This window comes from Mus musculus, chromosome 5 (genome assembly GCF_000001635.26).
Source record: "Mus musculus strain C57BL/6J chromosome 5, GRCm38.p6 C57BL/6J".
Taxonomy (NCBI): domain Eukaryota; kingdom Metazoa; phylum Chordata; class Mammalia; order Rodentia; family Muridae; genus Mus; species Mus musculus.
Genome location: NC_000071.6, coordinates 87,922,367 through 87,945,637, shown reverse-complemented (window position 1 = coordinate 87,945,637; position 23,271 = coordinate 87,922,367). Strand labels below are relative to the sequence as shown.

General features: G+C 36.6%; 1 protein-coding gene and 1 long non-coding RNA gene across 4 annotated transcripts in view; one reads left to right on the top strand and one right to left on the bottom strand.

The window, feature by feature from the left end:
• The window catches only part of 1700066N21Rik (RIKEN cDNA 1700066N21 gene), a 70,764-nt gene that overhangs the window by 33,714 nt on the left and 13,779 nt on the right, over positions 1 to 23,271 (top strand). The gene's annotated exons all lie outside the window — the stretch shown is intronic.
• On the bottom strand, positions 13,088 to 20,059 carry Csn3 (casein kappa). 3 transcript variants are annotated; one of them, NM_001356570.1, is made up of 5 exons: positions 19,960 to 20,059; positions 18,005 to 18,066; positions 17,339 to 17,368; positions 15,423 to 15,914; positions 13,088 to 13,279 (listed from the first exon to the last, which is right to left on the bottom strand). In NM_001356570.1, exons 2-4 carry the CDS (start codon positions 18,059 to 18,061, stop codon positions 15,456 to 15,458), a joined length of 546 nt encoding a protein of 181 aa, NP_001343499.1. In that variant the 5' UTR covers positions 18,062 to 18,066; positions 19,960 to 20,059; the 3' UTR covers positions 13,088 to 13,279; positions 15,423 to 15,455. The 3 variants fall into 3 exon arrangements, with proteins under 3 accessions (NP_001343499.1, NP_001343500.1, NP_031812.2); NM_007786.5 differs by lacking the exon at positions 13,088 to 13,279 and adding an exon at positions 13,374 to 14,340; NM_001356571.1 differs by lacking the exon at positions 17,339 to 17,368.

Genomic DNA, 23,271 nt, shown 5'->3' with positions numbered 1-23,271 from the left:
ATTTCGAGAAATTAACTTGAATTTGTTTTCAAAGTCAGATAGGATTGGTGCAGTTTAGTTGTTATAGATGGAACTTTTCAGTTAATTATTACTATTGTGCTATGAACTGAGTACACAATGTTTAAATGATGTGCACAGGACAGAGTGAGCAGAGTGGCAGTGAGTATTGTAACAAGATACTTGGGTCTGTGAATGTCAATGGGAATATTTTGACCACCCTCCAATGTAATCAAAAGTAACTTCCTTAGGAATCAGTTGTGAATGATCTCTTTTTATTGAATTCCAGTGAGTTCCAAAGACTTTCACAAGGATTAAATGTAAGAATAAATTTTCTATGAAATAAGGGAGAAGTGGAAAAAAAAGGTGTCTTAATGCATTTGTGCTTATTGTTGAAGGCTAGTTGGATATTATATGGGTTTAATCTCAGAATTTAGGAAATAGAGGCAGTTGCATCTCTGTGTTCAAGGTCAGCCTAGTATCCACATTGAACTCTCATAGAGCCACGGCTGTCTGAAGTAGGATTCTGTCTTAAAACAAAACAAAGCAAAAAAACGAAACAGTCAAACAAATAAACAAACAAAGACCATAGTGTTTAAAATTAAGGGCTCAGTTTCAGCAAATCAAATAACCGGGTTCTAGAACCTCTTTAAACAACTTGCTTACATTCTAGTGAGCATAATGGAAGCCTATTTTTTATAGTGGAGGAAAACATTTATGTAGGTGGGATTGACCTGGGAAAGGGAGCGACAGAGTAAAGAATTACATTTTTTTCTTTGCAGTTTCTCTCTCTGTGTAAATCTTTACACTGTCCATGGTAGAATATGACAGTTTATTGATATTGTTAAAATTTATTCAGCCATTTGTATATTTTTGCTTATTTTTGGAAAATCCTATCAATGAAAAGTATCATGTAGTAACAAGACTTATTGAAAAGTAGTTATTGTAACATATCCTATGGCTTCACTCCACTTATTATTTTCACAGGATTGATAGTATATGAAATATTAAAATAAAATTCTTCTAGTTGCTTCTATTTACAATAGCATGTTTAAAAGAGAAAATCAGAAATATCTTTCTTGTTCTCATTTGGAATTGAATATCAAAATTATTTGTTTTAGCATTTTGGGGAAAAAAGTCTTAATTAGATGAAACTGCCTTTGTGTGGTTAATATTATGTTCTAAGTATTTTATCACTTTGCCATGTAAATATATAAACAGTTACAAGCCAGGGAGATGATGAACAATGTGTGCTTAAAGAAGTAAAGGTGTTATCATTCATCGCTGTGTTGAAAATTTATTACAGTAATTACAGCAAGAGAGTTGTTAAATGGAGAATTATCCTGAGAATTAAATCTATGTTAAAATCCTGTCATTTTGTAGGCATTTGATGCCATTTAACCTTATATTAAAAAATAGATGACAGCATTTTCGATTCAGAATTGGGATATTATTAGGTTTAACTAAGAAAGGCTTATTAATACATGAAACATATTACTTAGCAGATTGTAAAAGTGATTAACAACATGAAGGCTAACTTATTTATATATTGAAAGACATTAGCTGCTTACTTTAAATGATTTGTAAGGAATATGCTCATATAACCTTACATTTTATATTTTCATCCTTAATAAATTTCATTTACTCATTTATTAAAAACATTTAACATCTCTTTTGGGGGATGGGGTGGAGGCTCTGTTCTTAGCACTAAAGATACATGACCTCAATGGTAATGTCTATGCTGATAGGAAACCAGATGATAGGGAATGGCCTTATTTTCTGTGGAGTCCTCTAAGCAGATTCACACTTCAAGTACAAATGTCATTACTGTGACATTTCTTCTAAGCCACTTGGCTGAAGTGATATAGCAGACGTGGCAGTAACAGAACAATACATAATGCCACCTTCTCATGAGATCAGTGGCCATCAGTTTTAGACCAGAAAGGCCATGTGTGCTGCAGAATGTTGTGTAGATCCGATTTGTACTGATTTGTTTTCTTTCTGGACATTTTCCACCTACTTTAGAACAATGATCTCTATATGTCCCTTCGTGACATTTAAAATCTTTGTTTTGTTAGATAAGGGGACATAGCCAAGAAGGTATAAAAGGCTCTTTGTCCTATGAAATCAGGAAAAAAGGTAGAGTTTAGTTTCCTGGCCTTCTGAGGACAGCATCTCGATTTCTGGTTCAGCCACTCTCTGTGTATGGAAAATTTCCTCCTAGGATCTAGAGGGCTGACAATGACTGTCAAAAAGTTATCCACGTTTACAGTATATGCTTGCCTAGACCATTTATTTCTTCCCTAATGTGAACACAAGACATTTCTCTTTTAGCCAAAGAGAATAAATATATTTAATTTGGTTAAAATTATTAAAAATGACAAATAAGGTTTTATTTAGAAGTGTGGTTCTAAAAAGTAGGGTGTCCAGGCCTTGATGCTTGACCCTATTCTCTACCAGTTATTACTGTGAGTTATTACTGGTTACATATTTCATATGGGTGAAATGTCATCTTACCATGTCTTCAATACACAATCTTGCTGGCCTTGATATATTCTTTACCCTTGAGGCTGATATATCCCACCATTTTCTTGATCTTTATGCTACATTACTGAATAGGCATGCCAAATGTAATATTCTTAAATGGGACTCTAAATCTTTTGTTTCCCTAAAATCACTCACCACAGTTTTTGCCATCTTCAGTAGGACTGTTGTTGGGTTTTTGTTTAGCTTTTGTTTAAAATCTTTAATTGTTGTGACCTACTATCTCTTCCTCTTTTCACCCTCTATGCTTGGTTGGCAAAGGAGTCTTTTTTAAAGCATTCAGGATTCTATCTTTTTTGCCTTCCTCCTCCAAACTGTCATGTCTCATGTGGACTACTTTAATGAGCTATGCTGGTCTCTGCTGTATCAAGCCTCAAAGCAAGGGTGCCCTCTAATTCAGGCCTGCAACTGATTCTTTCTGCACTTGCAGTAGGTGGCTCACACCTACTGCAAGTGCAGAAAGAAAAATCTTTCTGATTTTTCCAGAGTATGAGCTGGGATACAAAGTATTCTTTGAAATTGCTGCAGTCAGACAGCTGAGTGTTTAATGATGCTTTCCTTTCATTCCTTGCACACCTAGGGCTTTGTCCTGTGAAAAGATTTGGATCTCTGGGCAACGTATATAAGACCTTTTTTAGAAAAGAGGAAACAAAGAAAAAGCATATCCCACCAATTAATAGTTAGTTGTATAAGTTATATTAAAAAAATAACATTTGTTTCAATGACTGTTGTCAGTATCTCCAAGCTTATAGACTGAATCCTTTGCTAGTTAATAATTTATGCTCAAAATTAAAGAAGTAAATGGCTTGCTGTTTCTTGGCTCTCTATGAACGTTCAGTCCTATCTAATCACAAATCTGATTTTTCCCTTTATTCATTGGCAATATTATCTTTTACTTTTATCCAGTTAACTTATATTCTCAAAGCCATTCTGTGATCCCCATTTAATACTTAAAAGTAGATTTAGTTTTGTTTTCATTTAATTTCATGTATTTGCATGTGTCTGAGTAGGGTTTTGAGCATGTGCATGTGAGTGCCTGCAGAGAATAGAGTAGGGTTTTGGGTCCCCAGGAGCTGGGGTTACTGGCAGCTGTGAGCCACCTACTGCAAGTGCAGTAAACTGAACTTGGGCCTTTGGTAGAACAGCCAGTGCTCATAGCCATTGAACTTGTCTCTTTATACTGGCTTTAGCTTTTGGTTCCTTGGTGCTGACTTCTGTATTAAAAATGTGAAGAATAGCATTATTTCTTTGAGAAATATGACTCATGCTGAAATATATCTTTTATTATATATAGTCATATATACATACCTATATACATACACACATACACACACACACACACACATATATGTCATGAAGTAGTTGGAACTAAAACCATCATATCCTTGGCTTGAGGCTTGATAGAGCAGAGACCAGAAAAAGAGTCATAACATGTTTTCAAGATATCCTGAGGCTTATAGATATAAATAAACTGGGCTCAACATGGCTCCAATGCTTTATTGCAGTAATAACAATGTTTTCTCAATCCACTGTTAGTGAGCACTGTTAGTGAGCATGATTATTGTTGTAATAGATAGAACATTATTAAAAATGCATTGACTTTTTTTAAAAACTCACTTGAGGTTCCTTTTGAGCTATTCTTAACTAGCAGGTTTTATTATATAACACATGTTTTACATGTTGGCTTATCTGTTTTGCATAGAACTTCATGCTTATGATAGAAAATTAGAAAAAGAAGCTATTAAAATATGTAAAAATTTGTATATAAACTTTCTGTTTCCTTAAAGTGGAATAGGTTTGTTAATTACATTCACTTTAATTATGATAATGAATGTTTTCACACTTAAATTTTTATATAAGCATTCAATTATGTTACACATTATAAAATATTTTAAATGACAAATTTCTAGTTAACAGATTGTTTCTAATTTCTCATTAATCGTGTTAAAGCAATATTCCATGTATGTTTAGTTTTCTTCCTTGTCTTCTTATTCATGATTATCATGTATTATTTACGATGTCACTGTGATTTTTATACTTTCATGTCTCTGTAATCTATGTTAAAGTAACATGACAGTTTGGTACCTTCAATTCAAGCAATCAGAGCTCCAGACATCTTTATGCTCAAAATTACCTAAAGAGGGAGCTCTTGGACTTAGGACTTTCTCCAGACTGGAACTGATCAAAGGAAACAAAATATAATTCAGATATTAAAACGGTATGCAAATTGGTGACTAGTTACACGGCTCACACCAGAAAGTGAAAATTCCATTTATACTTCAAACATTACCCTTTTCACATCTTCCCTGCTAAATATTGCCTTGGATTCCTCAGGCTATAAATACTGTCTTTTCTATTTGGGGATTGGTTTGCCAGTTCCATGGAGAATAATACATCATGTTCCTCTCCTTTTTTGGTGAATTATTAGGCCATAACAATTATCTGTTCTCTTTCTGTTGTCTCATAAACAATATGGAATTAGCACAGGAATCGTGTGCTTACAATATATGTTGAAGTGAACATATTAACAGTATATTCTACCATCCTGAAGTTAAAGAAAATACTGTAAGTACACTTGACCAAATTTTTAGTTTATAAAATCTCAAAAATATATAAGAATGAGCCAAACAGCTGTAAGAGATCTGTGAAATATACACGACAATATGTTGCAGGCTGAAATCCATGGCTGTACTTAGCAGACTATATATATAATCTTTGCTCCTATATTACTGTATGTTCTTAGTCTCTGAGAGTAGAGGAACCTTGTCTGCTAGTGAGGATTAAGTTTTAAACATGAATCCAGATTAGGTGCATCAGTCAGTACCCTGTGTAATTTCTGTGTTCTGTTATCAATAGCCTGTTCTGAAAAATTTTGCTTAGGAGTAATTGCCCTTGAGAAAACCAAATAACAGTGCCTATGATTCCAGACATGTGGTGAATTTTTCCACAAGTTTTGCATCATAATCATATTCAGAGGCTGACACATCATCCTCAGGATATACTTTTTGACATCAGTAATATGATTTTCAGGCTCAAAATGAACAGAGGTGTAGGTGGCAGTGGTGACATTATCGCAGATGTTATTTGTCCCAGCATTAAGTATAGAAATGGCTCCTCTGTGAACAGTTCTCATAGTTTTGAGAGCTTCTACATGGGAGTAAATTCAGCTGTTTCTCTGACATTATTGTGGCTGTGGGACTGGCTGAGAAAGCAGCTACAGTGTGTTCTCTTCAAAGATTGCATGTCATGGCTTTAAAACTATCTAGAAGAGGTTTCAACTACTGGACAGCAGGTGAATCAATTATTAGCTGTTGTCCAAGCTTCAAGGGTCAATGATTGGTGATAAGAATAGGATCAGAATGTGGGGTGATGGCTTGAGATTCAGGAAAGGCACCAAAGCTGAATGAGTGTGGTGGTCCATCTGTACTCCCTGTGTTCAGGGTTAGGGATAAGGGGTTTCTGAAATGAGCTTGGTACCTAGACTAGCTGGATTGGAAGCTTACTTCCATATAGAAAATGGATAGAAATTAAAGGAGATACACAACATCAAAATCTGACCTCCGCTAATGCACACACATTTAAATATGTTTGTGTATTCTCACGTATGCGTACACATGAATGCATGCATGCATGTATGCACACTCACACACATACACACATGCCATGTGCCAAAGAAATCTTCATAATTAGCCAGGCAGACATGGCACATGCCTTTAATCCCAGCACTTGGGAGGCAGAGGGAGGCAGATTTCTGAGTTCGTGGCCAGCCTGGTCTACAGAGTGAGTTCCAGGACAGCCAGGGCTCCACAGAGAAAACACTTCTCAGAAAAAACGAAAAAAGAAAGGAAGAAAAAAAGAAAGGAAGGAAGAAAGGAAGGAAGAAGAAAGAGAGAGAAAAGAAGAAAGAAAGAAAGAAAGAAAGAAAGAAAGAAAGAAAGAAAGAAAGAAAGAAAGAAAGAAAGAAAGAAAGAAAGAAAGAAAAAAGAAGAAAGAAGAGAAATCTTCATAGGGTCATAGGGTGTTGTGTATCTTTTGTCTGAAATTGAAATATGCAATCTGGCAGGGTTTCTCCATAAGATAGAAAGCAAACAATTTAAAACATTTTCAGGAAGTCCCAGAAACTGACCAGTTTCACTCTCCCCAATTACCCCAACATGTTGAGCTGCCTGCAGCCTGTGCAGTGTGCTACAGGATTCCAGCTTTTGTGAGTTGCCACCCATGCTGGGGTGGAGTTTGATGATGCAGCTTTCTTTGAGACATTTCTGCTCTTATGAATATACATATATATATATATATATATATATATATGTATATATATATATATACACACATATATATGGTGGTTTTTTTAATCAGTGAAGTAAAATTATACTGTTGATTGTTATTTCTTAAAAAGAAATTAACAATATAATTTATAAAAATAAAAATCATCTGTTTGAATGATACAGAATTAAATAAAATTATATGGAAGAGCAAGTTACAGTTGATCAGAGAACATATGTGAAAATGTTAGAGAAATGGACGATGTTGGTAACCAGTAAGTACTTTGCTAGACAATTCATGGTTTCCTGGTCTGATAAAAGAAAACACATGGTGGGACTCATGTCTCTAGGTGCATATGTAACAGAGAATGGCCTAGTTGGCCATCAATGGGAGGAGAGGCCCTTGATGTTGTGAGAATTCTATGCCCAAGTATAGGGGAATGCCAGGGCCAGGAAGTGGGAGTGGGTGGGTTGGGGAGCAGGGGGAGGGGCAGGGGATAGAGGATTTTCCAAGAAGAAACTAGGAAAGGGGATAGCACTTGAAATATAAATGAAGAAATTATCTAATAAAAATATATTAAAAAATAAGTATGAACCAATCATGTAAGTCATCTGCTTATATTCTTTGCAATTAAAATGTGTTATGAAAACGTATGTGTAGAAGCCTGAAGATAATCTCACATATCCTTAGGATATCCACCTCATTTGAGACAGAGTTCTCTTGGTCTGAACATCACCAATTAGGCTAGGTAGTCAGGCTGGTGAGCATCAGGGATCTTCCTGTTTCTGTTTCCCCGCTGCTTGGATTAAAAGTGCAGACCATCTTTATGAATAAATCTGTTATGAACATAATGTCTCTGTGGTATGGTGGAGTATCTTTTGGGTATATGTCCAGGAATGGCATTGCAAGGTATGAGGTAGAACTATTCCCAATTTTCTGAGAAACTGCCAGATTGATTTCCAAGGTGATTGTACACGTTTATATTCCTAACAATGGAGGAGTAGTCCCCTTGCTCTGTATCCACACTAGCATGAGCTGTCACTTGAGCTTTTGATCTTAGCTATCTAGACTTGTATTAGATGGAACCTCAAAGTCATTTTGACTTGCATTTCTCTAATGACTAAGGAAGTTGAACATTTCTTTAAGTGGCATACTGCAAGACGATTTGCTCAACTATGTTCATAGCAGCCTTATTCATAATAGCCTGAAACTGGAAACAACCCATGTGTCCTTCAACTGAAGAATGGATAAAGAAAATGTATTACATTTACACAAAGGAATACTATTCAAGTACTAAAAAACAGGACATCATGAAATTTCTCAGTAAGTGGATAGAACTAGAAAATATCATCCTAAGTGAGGTAACCCAGACCCAAAAGACATGCATGGTATGTACTCACTGATAAGTGGATATTAGCCATAAAATACAGGATAATAATGCTACATTCCAGAGATCCAAAGAAACTAAGTAACAAGAAGGGCCCAAGGGAGGATGATTGGGAGTCTCACTGGAAGGGGAAGTAAAATAGACATCTGACGTGGATGGAGAGAAGGAAGTGGATGGGAGAGGGAAAGAAAAGTGGGATCAGGTATGGGGAGAGTGGGAGTGGGGAATGAGAGGGCTGGGAAGGAGAAGGGTAAAGGGATGGGGGAGGCGTTTCCGGGATAAGCCAGAAACTTGGGATAGGAAAAACTCCTAGGAGGATATGGGGTGACTCTAGCTGAGATTGCTAGCAGCAGGGGATGTAAAGCCTAAAGTGGCCACATCCTATAATCATTCCAGTGGAGGGAGGGAGACACCAACCCACCCAGAAAATCTTTGATCCTATATTTGGCCTGCCTACAATATATGCAGGAATAAAAGTGGAGCAGAGATTGAGGGAATAGACAAGCAATGATTGGCCCAACTTGAGATCCACCCCATGTGAGAGAACCAACCCCTGACACTATTAATGATACTCTGCTATGCTTGCATGCAGTATCCTGGGATAACTGTCATCTAAGAAGCTTCATCCAGCAGCTGGTGGAAACAGATGCAGAGAACCAAACATTAGGCAAAGAGATCAAGGAGACCTACAGTGCCAACTAACCTGGGCTTATGAGGGCTGAGACTGAACCAAGGCCAAAGAGTATGCATTGTCTAGGTCCCCTACACATATGTACAGCTTGGTCTTTATGTGGGTCCCCTAAGAATTGGAGCAGAAGCCATCTCTGTCTTGGACTCCATTGCCTGGCTCTGGATCCCTTTACCCAAGCTGGGCTGTCTTATCTCAGTGGGCAAGAATGCACATAGTTCCAGTGTAACTTGATATGCCAGGGTGAGTTGGTATCCAGAGCAGGAGTGCTCTCCTTCTCTAAGGGTAAGGGAAGGGATAACAGGAGAAGGCAGTGGGAGAATGGGACTGGGAGGAGAGGAGAGAGGATGGCTGTGATCAGGATTTACAACCTGTACAGGCTTGAACCCAGGTCCACATGCTTATACAACAAGCACTCTGCTGACTAGATATAGGCTCAGTACTATTTGTTTAAGGGAAAATCTATGTTATATTTTTAAACACTGATTATTCATCAAATATTTTTAGACAGAATGTGAAATCCTGGAGGCTAGCTTCTTGAGTTCTTTATATAGTTTGGTTATTAGCCCTCTATTGGATGTGGGCTTAGAAAAGATTTTTTTCCCCAATCTGTAGGTTGTTGATTTGTCCTATTGTCTATGCCCTTTGATTTACAGAAGCTTTTCAGTTTCTGAGGTCCCATTTATCAATTCTTGATCTTAGAGCCTGAGCCATTGGGGTTCTGTTTAGGAAATCCAAGCACCATGCCAATGAATTCAAGACACTTGCCCACTTTCTCCTTTATTAAATTCAGTGCATCTGGTTTTATGTTGAGGTCCTTGGTCCACTTGGACTTGATCTTTGTGCAAGGTGACAAATATGAATCTATTTTCATTTGTCTACATACTGACTGCCAAGTTAGACCAGCAACATTTATTGAAGATGCTGTCATTCTGTTTTTCATTCTGTTTTCCATTGTATACTTTTGGCTTCTTTGTCAAACATCAAGTGTCTGCAAGTGTGTGGATTTATTTCTGGGTCTTCAGTTCTATTCCATTGATCAACCTGTCTGTCTCTATACCAATACCATGCAGGGTTTTTTTTGTTTGTTTGTTTGTTTGTTTTGTTTTGTTTTGTTATCACTATTGCTCAATAGTACATACAGTTTGAGGTCAGGGAAGGTGATTTCCCCCAGAACTTCTTTTATTGTTGAACATTGTTTTTGCATATTTTAGATATTAGCCCTCTATCACATGTAGGGTTGGTAAAGATCTTTTCCCAATCTGTGGATTGCTGTTTTGTCCTATTAACAGTGTCCTTCGCCTTACAGAAGCTTTTTAACTTTATAAGGTCCCATTTGTCAATTCTTGATCTTAGATTATAAGCCATTGGGGTTCTGTTCAGGAAATTTCCCCCTGTGCCAATGTGATCAAGGTTCTTTCCCACTTTCTTTTCTATTAGATTCGTCGTATCTGGTTTTATGTGGATGTCCTTGATCCACTTGGACTTGAGCTTTGTCCAAGGAGATAAGAAGTCTAATATCCAACATATATGAAGAACTTAAAAAGATAGACTCCAGAGAACCAAATAACCCTATTAAAATGGGGTACAGAGCTAAAGCGAGAATTCTTAACTGAGGAATCTTAAATGGCTGAGAAACACTTAAAGACATGTTCAAAATTCTTAGATATCAGAGAAATGGAAATCAAAAACAACCCTGAGATTTCACCTCACACTAGTCAGAATGACTAAGATCAAAAACTCAGGTGACAGCAGATGCTGGTGAGGATGTGGAAAAGAGGAACACTCCTCCATTGCTGGTAGGATTGCAAGCTGGTACAACCACTCTGGAAGTCAGTCTGGTGGCTCCTCAGAAAATTGGAAATAGTGCTACCAGAAGATCCAGCAATACCTCTCCTGGAGATATACCCAGAAGTTGTTCCAACTTGTAATAAGGGCACATGCTCTACCATGTTCATAGCAGCCTTATTTATAATAGCCAGAAGCTGGAAAGAACCCAGACGTCCCTCAACAGAGGAATGGATACAGAAAATGTGGTTCATTTACACAATGGAGTACTACTCCACTATTAAAAACAATGTTATAAAATTCATAGGCAAATAGATGGAACTTGAAAATATCATCCTGAGTGAGGTAACCATGTCACAAAAGAACACACATGAAATGAACTAACTGATATGTGGATATTAGCCCAAAAGAAGCTTGGAATACCCATAATACAACTCAGACCATATGAAACCCAAGAAGAAAGAAGATCATACCAAAGTGTGGATGCTACAGTACTACTCAGAAGGAGGAAAAGAATAATCTCTGGGAAGTAGAGGTAGAGAAGGATCTGGGAGTGAGAGAGGAAGGAGAGGGAAAAGGCAGAGCAATACAGTTCAGATATGGGAGGAGATGAGAGAGAAGTACAGAGGGTCAAGAATTTGAAAGTAGGTGTAGAGAGCAGTAGGGCAGGTGGTGGTGGGCTAGCCACTAGAAAGTCTCAAATGCCTGGGACTCAAGAGGTTCCCAAGACCCAGCAGGGATGACTTTAGCTGAAAAAAATCCAACAGAGAGAAGATAGAACTTGTAGAGACCATATCCAGTGGATAGGTACAGCCCCCCCCCCCAGTTGAGGGATGGGACCACCCACTCACCTCAAAAGTATTAATCCATAATTCCTCCTGTAAAAAGGAAATGCAGGGACAAAGAGTGGAACAGAAACTGAAGGAAAGGCCATCCAGAGACTGTCCCACCAAGGGATCCATTTCATCTGCTGACACAAAACCCAGACACTATTGCTGATGCCAAAAAGTGCTTACTGACAGGAGCCCAGTATAGTTTTCCCCTGAGAGGTTCTGTCAGAGCTGAACCAATACAGATGCCACAACCAAACATTGGACTGAGCTCAGGGACCCCAGTGGGGAAGTTTAGGGTAAGGACAGAAGGAGCTGAAAGGGTTTCCAACCCCATAGGAAGAACTATAAAATCAAACAACCAGAACCCCCAAAGATCCCAGGGACTAAACCAGCAATCAAAAAAACACACAGAGGTACCCACAAATACAACTGGATATGTAGTAGAGGATTGCCTTATCTAGCATCACTGGGAGGGGAGCCCCTTGGTCCTTTGGAGGTTTCATAACCCAGGATAGGGGAACGCTAGGGTGCTGAGGCAGAAGTGGGTGGGGGTTGGGAGAGCACCCTCATTGAGGCAGTGGGAAGGAGAAGGATATAGAGGCCTTGTGGAGGGGAAACTGGGAATGGGGATAACATTTGAAATGTAAATAAATACAATAGCCAATAAAAATTGTTTTTGCTATCCTGGCTTTTTTCTTTTTCCATATAAAAATGAGAATTGTTCTTCCTTTGTCTTTGAAGATTTGTGTTGGAATTTTGATGGTGATTGCCTGAATCTATAGATTGCTTTTGATTTGATGGCCATTTTTGCTATGTTAATTCTACCAATTCATGAGCATGAGAGATCTCTCCATTTTCTGAGGTCTTTGATTTCTTTCTTGAGAAACTTGAAGTCCTGGTCATATAGATATTTCACATTTTTGGTTAGAGTTACCCCAAAATATTTTATATTATTTGTGACTATTGTGAAGGGTGAAAAAAAAAAAGTGAAATCCTAAAGCATCCTATTTTAGTGTGTGTGTATGTGTGTGTGGCCATGAACTTTTTGAATGAACCATGTGTGAGACTAATCTTGCTTATCTAGAGTGTCTATCAAGTTCTGGAATTTTGTGATATAACTGTGTTTATAGTTGTGATTGCCTACAGCACACTTGTGCTCTGGGGTATGCTCTAGAGTTTTATTCAAGCACATTCATTTGATGGCCAGAAGAGTCACTTAGTTGTCCCCTGTGTTGTAGCACCATGACTTAGCTATTCTCTGGTTCCACTGTCATAGTTTAAATGTTTCAGTGTCATCCTAGTGTCAGATCACAGACTTCTGTGAACTGTTGCCCACAAGTGAATTGTATACCCAAAGTTACACTAAATTTGCCTCAGGACATCAAGTCTACAGAGCTTCCTTGGGATGTCCATATACTCCACTTAAGGCTCAGTGAAAAACAGCACATTCTACCTAACCTGACCTCTGACTTTGATGTGGCAGAAGAGGATGGATGCCTGCAAGTTATCCTCTGACCTCCACAACCATCCCATGGCATGCATGTACAACACACACACACACACACACACACACACACACACACTATCTAAGGTTTAAGATGTATTAATTGCATTTCATTAACTTTATTCTTTAAGAATCAAAACACAAAATTAACTGTGATGTTAATGTAAAAGGTAAGGGAAGACGAGAAAGATCTGAATCTGTGAAAATTGCATTTTCTCTTGAATGATGGCAGAGTTTCCCCTGAAGGAGTTTCAAGTTGAAATTTGGTTCCAGACCTGTAAAAAGTAAAGATAATTTGGGAGTTCCGTGAATAGCATGCTAATAGTTTTAACGTTTAAGATTTACTTTAATTTTCAGGAGTGCTTTTATGCCCATAAATTTAATGTTTCAATTCAAACACATAAAATTGACCTATAGCGTACAACACAATGGAGATAAGTTTTATACAAAAACATTATCCTTCACTGAGTTTCATTATAAATGGTACATAATGGTTTTAATTCAGGACTCTAGATTCATGAGATATGAGCAAACATACGATTGAACACTGATTGCTTCATTAAAAGCATGGTCATACAATACTTTGGATCAATAAAATATATAATTCCATATTAAATACTCGTTTTCATCCTTTTTCCTATTTTATAATCTTCAAACTATCTTTGAGAATCATCTCTTTCTTAACACAAGTTACTAAATAACAACTCAATTTCAAGATATGTGCAGATGGCCTTCTAATGAAGCCACAGGTGGTTTCTGTTCTCTTAATTAGTGCCAGTGGGAACATGGTGTAGTCTTAAGCCCACATTTGAATTTGAACAAGTTCTGACTTTGTACATTCTACCCACATTTGTACTTGAGTGTGAGCTCAAAGTTACATCAGAATGACAATCCAGAGAGAATGTTAACCAGTCTCAGGTTACTGCTGAGAAGGTAGAAGATTCCTCTTCCTTGCCTGTCGCAGTCTCTCAGATCACAGGCCTTCCTGTGGCATCTTAGACCACAGAACAAGCAGTCAGTTTGACAGATAAAAATCATTTGTTATAACGGAACTCAGCAGTCATACTTTTGTACCTCAATTGTTTTACCCTTTGTGAGATTTTAAAAGGTTATTAATATTTCTCATTATTTAACTCCTTAGAAGTTATTTTAAGCTTTAGTAACTTATTCAAATAATCAATAGTAGTTTGTTTTGTGATCAATATTCTGAAAGCATTCACTTAATCTTAATTAGCTTTTAAAGTTAAGCATTTCACTTCTCTCATGATTTAACAAAAAGGTATTTATAAGGTTCAACTTCATGGATCTTTCCAGGAATGGTATCTGAAGTAAAGAACTGCATGAAAAAAATAAAGGAATTATCCTTTTATGCTATAAATATTAAAGTTAGAATGTGAACAAGGCTGATTTAATCCCCTTCCCTCTCTCTCCCTTTCTCTCTCTCTCTCTCTCTCTCTCTCTCTCTCTCTCTCTCTCCTTCCTTCCTTCCTTCCTTTTTATTTAAAGACTTATTTATTAATCTTATGTATATGAGTACACCATTGCTCTCTTCAGACACACCAGAAGAGGGCATCAGATTCCATTACAGATGGTTGTGAGCCACCATGTGGTTGCTGGGAATTGAACTCAGGACCTTTGGAAGAGCAATCAGTGCTCTTAACTGCTGATCCATCTCTCCAGCCCTCTTTCTTTTTCTTTCTTCCTTTCTTCCTTCCTTCCTTCCTTCCTTCCTTCCTTCCTTCCTTCCTTCCTTCCTTTCTTTCTTTCTTTCTTTCTTTCTTTCTTTCTTTCTTTCTTTCTTTCTTTCTTTCTTTCTATTATAACTAGGGCCTCATGCATGTTAGGCAACAACTTTATACTTAATTATATTCTCAACCCTCCCCCTCTTTTCAATTTTTAATTTTGAAACAAAGTCTCTCTAAGTTTCTGAGGTTGTCCTAGTCTCCATGTAGATTTGGCTGGCCTTGAACTTAAGATCTTCCTGCCTCAATCCTCTAGCATCTAGGATTATAGGTCCACTACTACATGTGACTCCAGTATACAACCTGATTGAAGAAATGTTATTTTGGTAATTTTAGACCCAAAACAAGAGAATATACAAAGTATTTTACTTAACTGCTTGTATAAGCACAGATGAAATAAAACTAATAGATTAAAGAAGAATTTTAATCTTTAGGAAAATGTTTGATAAAAGCTCAAATTTTCTTCATTTTGTAAAAACAGATTATTTTCATTTCTTATTGAAACAAAAACTTATTTGCTAATACTATATTTATCCCTAGTTACAATTCTACGTAACTGTTTTTTCCTGTTTCCTTAACATGATTTATCTATCACTTTTACTAGTTTAGAACTTGTGATTGTGTGAATTTGTCCATGCTTTTTACCCAGATTGTTCATTTTACTTTTGCTACTTACCTTTATTGTCTTTTTCAATGTTTCCTTAGTGTTTTATGCTGCAGTTGAGGACACTGGGACTGTAGTAGTCTCAGGGGTATTGATAGACACTGTGGAAGCTTCAGGATTGGCCACAGTATTTACTATTGACTCCATGGTAGGAACTGGTGTGGACACAATGGGAGTAATGGGGTCGATGGTTGGAATGGCGGTGTTATCCTGATTTTCATTTGTAGGCATGGCAAGAAAGGATGGGTTTGGAATGGCATAAGGTACTCCAGCAGACTGGGGGAAATTTGGCATTGATTGCCATTTGGAGATTGGGGCTGGAGACCTAAGCAGAAGTAGTCTAACAACAAGTGGGTAGTACATGTATGGGCTAGCAGTAGCAGGCAAAGATGGCCTGTAGTGGTAGTAATTAGGTTCATATTGATTGAAGTTCAGGACGGAGCGGACTGGTGTGTACAGGACTCTTTGCTCATCGTACACTATGTCATTCTTCTCACCACGGCACTGCAGAAAGAGAAGGTTACACAGAAAGGTTCTGATTGTTGGTCAAGATACAAAACAACTTCAGCAGCTTTTGAAATAATGCAGTGTATTGTGTTGAGCAAATGAAGTATTGAAAGTATGGAATCCTGCATCATTATTTAATCAGATTTGGATATACACATTTCATTTATGATTTTCATCTTGTGTAACATTACTTGTAGCAACATAGAACTAATATTTGTTTGTTTTGAAGAAATTAGGTCATTAATAATGTAAAATGTGCTTCCTCATATGGAAATGTGGCATATATGAAAAGTAATTACCTGACATTACATATTTAATTACAGCACCTAGAAAAGTCCAATAGAGAACTTTACCCTGTTATACACAAACACACATGATGTGCATAAACTCATTTGGATATACCAAGGCCATCATGATCTACATTATTATGTATAATTGATACTTACTAATTAAAATTCTTTTTTTGTTTTTTTTTTGTTGTTGTTGTGTTTTTTTGTTTGTTTGTTTTTATTTTTTGAGACAGGGTTTCTCTGTGTAACCCTGGCTGTCCTGGAACTCACTCTGTAGACCAGGCTGGCCTCGAACTCAGAAATTCACCTGCCTCCGCCTCCCAAGTGCTGGAATTAAAGGTGTGTGCCACCACTCTAGGCTAATTAAAATTCTTAATAAAATAACAAGGAAAGTTTGTTATAAAGTAGGCTCATAGAGCAGGGAGGGATTCATTTTATGACTTAAAATTTCTTCCTATTACTCAAAGAGAAAACCCAAGTTCTTAACATGCAGCTGACTACAATAAAGTATAATGTCAGGAAGTAAATGTAAGTAACTAGATATAAAAATCATTGTAATTTTTAAAGGTAATTTTGACCCTAAGAATTTACTCTAAAGGATTGTCTCATAGACACCTGTTTACGTTTAAAAATTAAACAAGTGCTCAGCACTCCAAAATTTTATAATTTCAATGGCAAGAGAGAACACACTACTCTCTAGATTGACTCCTTTTTTAAATTTATGTTTTATTTTGCTGCTGAGAGAGGAAGTTCCTGGAATTTCAGAATGAGCATGAAAACAAAGCATACAAAAAGCCTGAAGGACAATGAATACTAGCTTAAAAGAGGCAGAGTCTTTCACATGTTTAACTTTTAAACATAAAATATAATTCTGGAACTAATTATGGACATAGGACTATCTATGGACATGAATACCTGGGAACCTGGTAAGGAGTTGGCTAGCCCACACAGGATGAAAAGTGTCACAAAAGATAGGGATTTGAATACTAAAAAAGCCAACAGGTCTCTTAAACTTGTTGAAATGTTTAAATATTTATTTAGCTTTAAGACAAGAGGCCTTTTGATATAATTGAGTTTTTCCGAATATTGTGGTTGGAGTTCATGTCTCTAACAGAGACAATATCAACTTACGTTTGAATCTGGGTTTTGTATCTCTGCAGCCTAAGGAGTTATGGAAAAAGAAATCATGAGAAACATTTAAATAATTATTTAAAGTCTTTAAATATTTAATTCCTTAAGGAAACAGGAGCACAGGCGTAATAGAAATTTCATCAGAAGGATTTCTGATCTTAGACTAGGATTCCTATACTTAATGTTTATGAATTGTATTTACAGTATTTTCTTTCTTCTTTTATTATTACTTTTATGTTTTTTTACAGTCTAGTTGTTGCCCGCCTCCTGGTCTACCCTCCCATAGTTCCTCATCCCATTCCTCCTCCCCACTGTCTCCAAGAGGAAGGCCCCACCCCTGCCAGGTCTCCTAATTCCCTGGGGCCTTAAGTATCTCCAGGGTTCGGTGCATCTTCTCTCACTGATGCCAGATCAGGCTGAATTTTGTAACTTAAAAATAAATTCCTAGAGTATAGGAATTTGAAAGGCTTTCTCTGTGTGATAAAGTATGTATTATGCTAACTAAATGAATATCTAAAAAAGATTATTTATTCTTATAAGTAGTCAAACTAGTAACCAGCTGTGGTGCTCCTTGAACAACCTGTATTTTGATATACATATAACTAGAATTCTTAAATAAAATGTATTTAACATCTTACCAATACAATTTAAATGAAATTGACTCACCAAAAAGGGCAGAGTTAATGCCAGAATATTCACAACTACGATAAAATTCCTCATCATTGCACCTAAAAATAAAATTTAAAATTATATGAAGAACACCTAAAATAAATTAAAAAATTAAATTAAGATTCTTTGGTTAACAAGTTAGAAGTGATTGCATATAATGTTTTCCTTGGGAGAGGTGGGGGAAACTGAATTTATCTGCAGATTTAGCCAGTGCAGTAAATCTCTTTTCTCAAAATAAAAGAAACACTGAACTTGAAGTAAAAATTAGTTTAAAGTTAATTTTTGACTATGAAAGTATCACTAAGACATAATCATCTATTCATTTGATCCAATCTACTGGGATTAAGAGCTTTGCCAAATGCTGAGAATATGGGGGTGCAGCCAGGGCTTGGCAGCAAACTGCAGGGGCTTCTGGATAAGGGATTTGTAATCTGCACCAAGCTAGAGAACATCATAGATGTTCTAACTGATGTGCTGTCTGAGGGAGAGAAAATTAGCAAGTTTAGAACCCAAAATGTAAAGATTTTGGTGTTCTGTGCTACAGACCAAGGCGTGGCTCCATGAACTGAAAATCACGCAGTGTGAGAAGACAAGGGTTTGAACCCGGAATCTCCTGTGACAGTGTAACAATTGGGAAATAATTTCCTCCTTCTAGGCTTTACATTTGTTACAGGACCTCAAACTGGGTCATGTCTGTGGCCCTTAATCAATATATCACAGGAACTCATTGGAGGCAATGTTTGTCACAATGTAAGTTTACTTTTCCAGTAATATACATGATATGACTGATTTCGCTGCTTTAATGCAGTATAGACATGGCAATTTAAACATATTTGAGCAAGTTAAACACACCAGCTAGTCTTTTCCTAACAAAGTCCTCTCCTCATTTAATTTTAATAGTTCTTAGGTAATAACACAACACTTAAAACTTCTAATATGTTAGCATATATTGTATTTGTGGTGAGAATACTGTATTTTACTGAAGCTATTGTTTCTGATACACTTGTGTAAACATGAGCTATGGAAAAATAAGCTTTATAAGTATCACAGAATCAACACCTATATGACCCTACCCTGCAGGAGGAAAAAGGAAAGAATATCAAGCCCATTTATCTTTCCTGATGTGAGTCTCTGATGATGAGAAAGGCTGTTTGCTAAACTGACTCCAGAACCACCTCTTAAAAAAAAATCACTGAATTTCTAATACCTCATGTGTAATCAAGTTTGTAAAACCTATGCAAAATATTTTCTTGAGAGGATAGAATTCCTTGTTAAATCCATTATTTTCTAATTACCTTTTCAAATCATTACCTGAAAAATAATATTTCTTTGTTTTAATCACAGACTCCTCTTCAATAATTAAAGAATATATTTTAATATTTATTTTATTTTTACATTAACACTTCATTATAGATATCACATTGCATAATATATAACACATATAAACATATGTAACATTATATATATTAACATTAAATGATAAGAACTCCTTTTCAGTAGAAAGCTAAGATTTTACTTTATAGCAGATACATAGTGGTATATGCTTGTGTTTGTTGCTGTCACTTTCTAAGGAGACATGATTTTTGAAAATATGAATTAAATTAGCTTTGAAAGGCATGTTATAATATAATATAATAAGATATGATATGATATGTAATTACACTATAATAAAAGGAATTATGAGTTTTAGGTAGAGATAAGATTTGAAGATAATTATTGGACTATTTTGAGTATTATAGTTCTATCTTTCTGAAAAATTAACCCTCTCTTTTTATAGCAGTAGTAGGCTTACTATAAATATTATAGTTAACAATGTCTCATATAATTTGACAGTATCAAACCTAGACTTTAAGACAAAGCATAGTTAAAGGAAATGTGATTCCAAAATAACCTTGATGGTTTCCGAAGTAGCTACTCTACATCATCACTGCCCTGGGCAGATGGTTAGTTACCTTTATTTGGAGTCAATTCTTGCTTGGCAGTAGGGTTTGCCCGGCCTCTTAGCTGCAGAGAAGACCCAAGATAAATAACGGAGACTAATTACAGGGTATTAGTACCGGTAGTCAGATCTCATTTCCCTCCTACTTTTCACCCAATAGGATGATGACAGAAAGGCAAGATTTGAGGTCACCAGGGTCACCTGCAGGTCAGTCTTAGTCAGCACACAGCAGGCCGGAAACAGATGTGAGTCATAAGCATGCAGGGAAAACAACCAAACTCCTTAAAGAATGAATGTCCTGTGCTTTCTAAAAATATAGGAAAATGTATACAAATGTACTAATTGCATTCTTAACCTCTATCATTTCATCTAGTTGAAACTAAAGTTATTGCTAAAATAAAATTAAAACCCAATAGCCACAATTATTTTTCACATTTTAAGTGTTTTTACTTGAAGAACTATGTCTTCAAGGGACTTTATATTTAGTATGGTCCATGTTGGTCATTGTTCTTCCAAATGTACAACTACTTATTTTAAAAATAAAAATCAGCAGTCTTAATTATGTGTGCGTTTTGTAAGTTAAATTCATGCATGAAACATTTTCTTTGCTGTGAAGGCTGAGCATTTGCGTTTTTGCTTCAGCGTGTATTCCTCAATTGTTCAAACATTGAACACATGCTGTTTTAATGAACCCCTAAAGTGTCCCATTTTGGATGCCCAATATTAAGTAACTGAGTTAGGAATCATTGTTCTATTTTAGAGTCAGATCATTCTGATTTAGCGCATGGATTGCAAAACTGCCAATGCTGTAAAAATTTTAGTAAAATGAAGCCAAACATGTATTTTGCCTAAATGATATCCTGCTTTACCTGTCCCTCCCCCCACCCCAGGGTAATGCTAACAATGACTTTGCTTTGTGAAAACCTCATCAGAGGTATTTACTGGAATCCCTGCAGAGCAGCCAGAATGCAGAGCAGAAATAATGTCAGCATTGTATAATTTTTATGTATTCCTGCCTGTTTCTGGGAACCATTACACGTCTTAGAAAGCAGGGAACATTGTTCTGAATCCTGAGAATACTTGTGCAGCTTCTCCACAATAAGCCCTGGCTTTCTATTTCTTAGAAGTTTGCTTCTCTCGTTCTTTCTCTGACACACACAATATACAAGCAGCCTGTGTATGGAGACTGTCAGGTCATCCTATTGCCTCAAGGGCCTAGGAATAAAGGTGGACATTTATGGTCTGGTTATGGTTCATCAGACTCTGAAGATGCTTTATTCCATTCCAGTCCTTTCTCAATCATCAATTAAGAATACATGCTTTAAGCTGTTTTATTATTTGATTAAAAAATAACCAAAAAAGACTCAAATGTATCTAAAAATATATATATATATATGTGTGTGTGTATATATATATTTATACACATACATATATAATTTCAGAAGGGGAATATGTGTCCAGAATAGCTGAGTGAATTCTGGGACCCCTTCTCTTCAGAAAAGCATTTCTGGCGTGGGTCAACCACTCACTCACTTCAAAGGGAGGGGCTTGCAAAGCTACACTGTATCCTCTGACCCACTCGGATTATTCACATCGTGTTCCAGGCATTTTGAATAAAAAAGTGAACTAAAACACATCCAGTCACTTCTACCACGACACAGTGCACAGTCAAGTCCAACACTTACTCAAATGCTATTGGCATGGGACATTCTAGTCTAAGGCAGTCTAAGTCTGAGTAGCTTTGAGCGGTCATTGCTGAGGTTTTGAGTTGAATTAAGTAAACTCAAACATGTAGCTATCTTGATGTTCTGTCGTTCTTCAAAGGAGAGCAAAAGGGATCTACAACTCTCACACCTTTAGATCTCTAAGGAGAATAATATGCTGCTGAATAAGACCCAGGCTGTAGATATTTAGTAGTCTGAAACAGATTCACCACCTTTGGTTTTCTGAATGCAAAGCAACCTCATACTATGAGAGGAGAGACAGGAAGCGTCTAAGTCTGCTCCCAGCACTCTTTCCTATGGGTCCTAAGAGTGTATATCCATATAATTGTTCAATTAGAGGGGCTGAGAGGAGGTTGCTATGACGATACTATTTCAAGCAATGTGAAAACAATTTAAGTAAGTGGGAAGATAATTATTTACGTATGGTTACTCTTGTTGCTAACACCTTGCTTATATTTTGTTCTTTTAAACCTCTGATAACCATTATAACTATTATTTCTTTGCTGATATTCATATAAGTGTAGCTTTCTTTCCTGACTTTCAATTTGACTTCTTGGTTACCTCATTAGTGCTATAAAGATCTCAATAAACTATTGTGTTCTCAGAGGACAATGTTTCTGACAGCAGTTTCAGTGCAAAGAGCTCTTTCAGTTTCCTATTATACATAGTTCTTACCGGAATGATGGGCATTTTAGTATAAAAATCTGTATGAGATCTTAGCTGTAAATAATAATCATAAAAACCTACAACAATATTCTCATAGAAATTGCATTTTGTAAAGGTTAGGTATAATATCAAGTTTTCTCTCTTGCAGTTGATTGACTTAAATCAACAGCTAGCACATGCATAGTTCTTATTAAAAGGAGACACTAGGGAAAATAACACAAAGCCAGACTATCTGATTGTATAGAATGTGTAGAGCAGGGTTTCTAAACCTGGGAGTCACGAGTTCCCCAACTTTTTCACCGGGACCACATATCATATGACCTGCATATCAAATATTTACATTATGGTTCATAAAATTAGCAAAATGACAGCTATGAAGTAGCAAGGAAAAGAGTTTTATGGTTGGGGGTGGGGTTACCACAACACGATGAACTGCATTAAAGCGTTGCAGCACTTGCAAGATTTAGAACCACTGGTCTAGACAGAATCTTCAGAGACTGGGAGGAGATACTCCAAGTCTCCTGGTGCTCAGAGTGAACATGATTTTTACCTTAGCATTAGAGCAAAGCTGAGTTGATGCCTCAGTAACTAGTGTCTCTAGATTTCTGTAGTTATTGTAAAGACACAGACAAAAGGTAAGGAATGAGAGCAATTTCTATTTCCATAATGCATTATTTTCTAATATGGTTTAGGCCTGTGTAACCCTATATAATATTTACTTTGATAGGCATCCATCTGTTCTTTTAACATTTTTCAAAACCACAGATGTCTATTCATTCAAATCTAGCACTCCTCACTGTCTCCTCTTCTCAGGAAGCTCCTACAAGCTTTTGCACTCGGGGATTTTCTTGCTGAAATGCTTTTGTTCCTCTTTATAAATCACCAGGTGCTCTCAACTTCTCTGTTGGTTCCTTTTATTGTCCCCAACCTTAGGA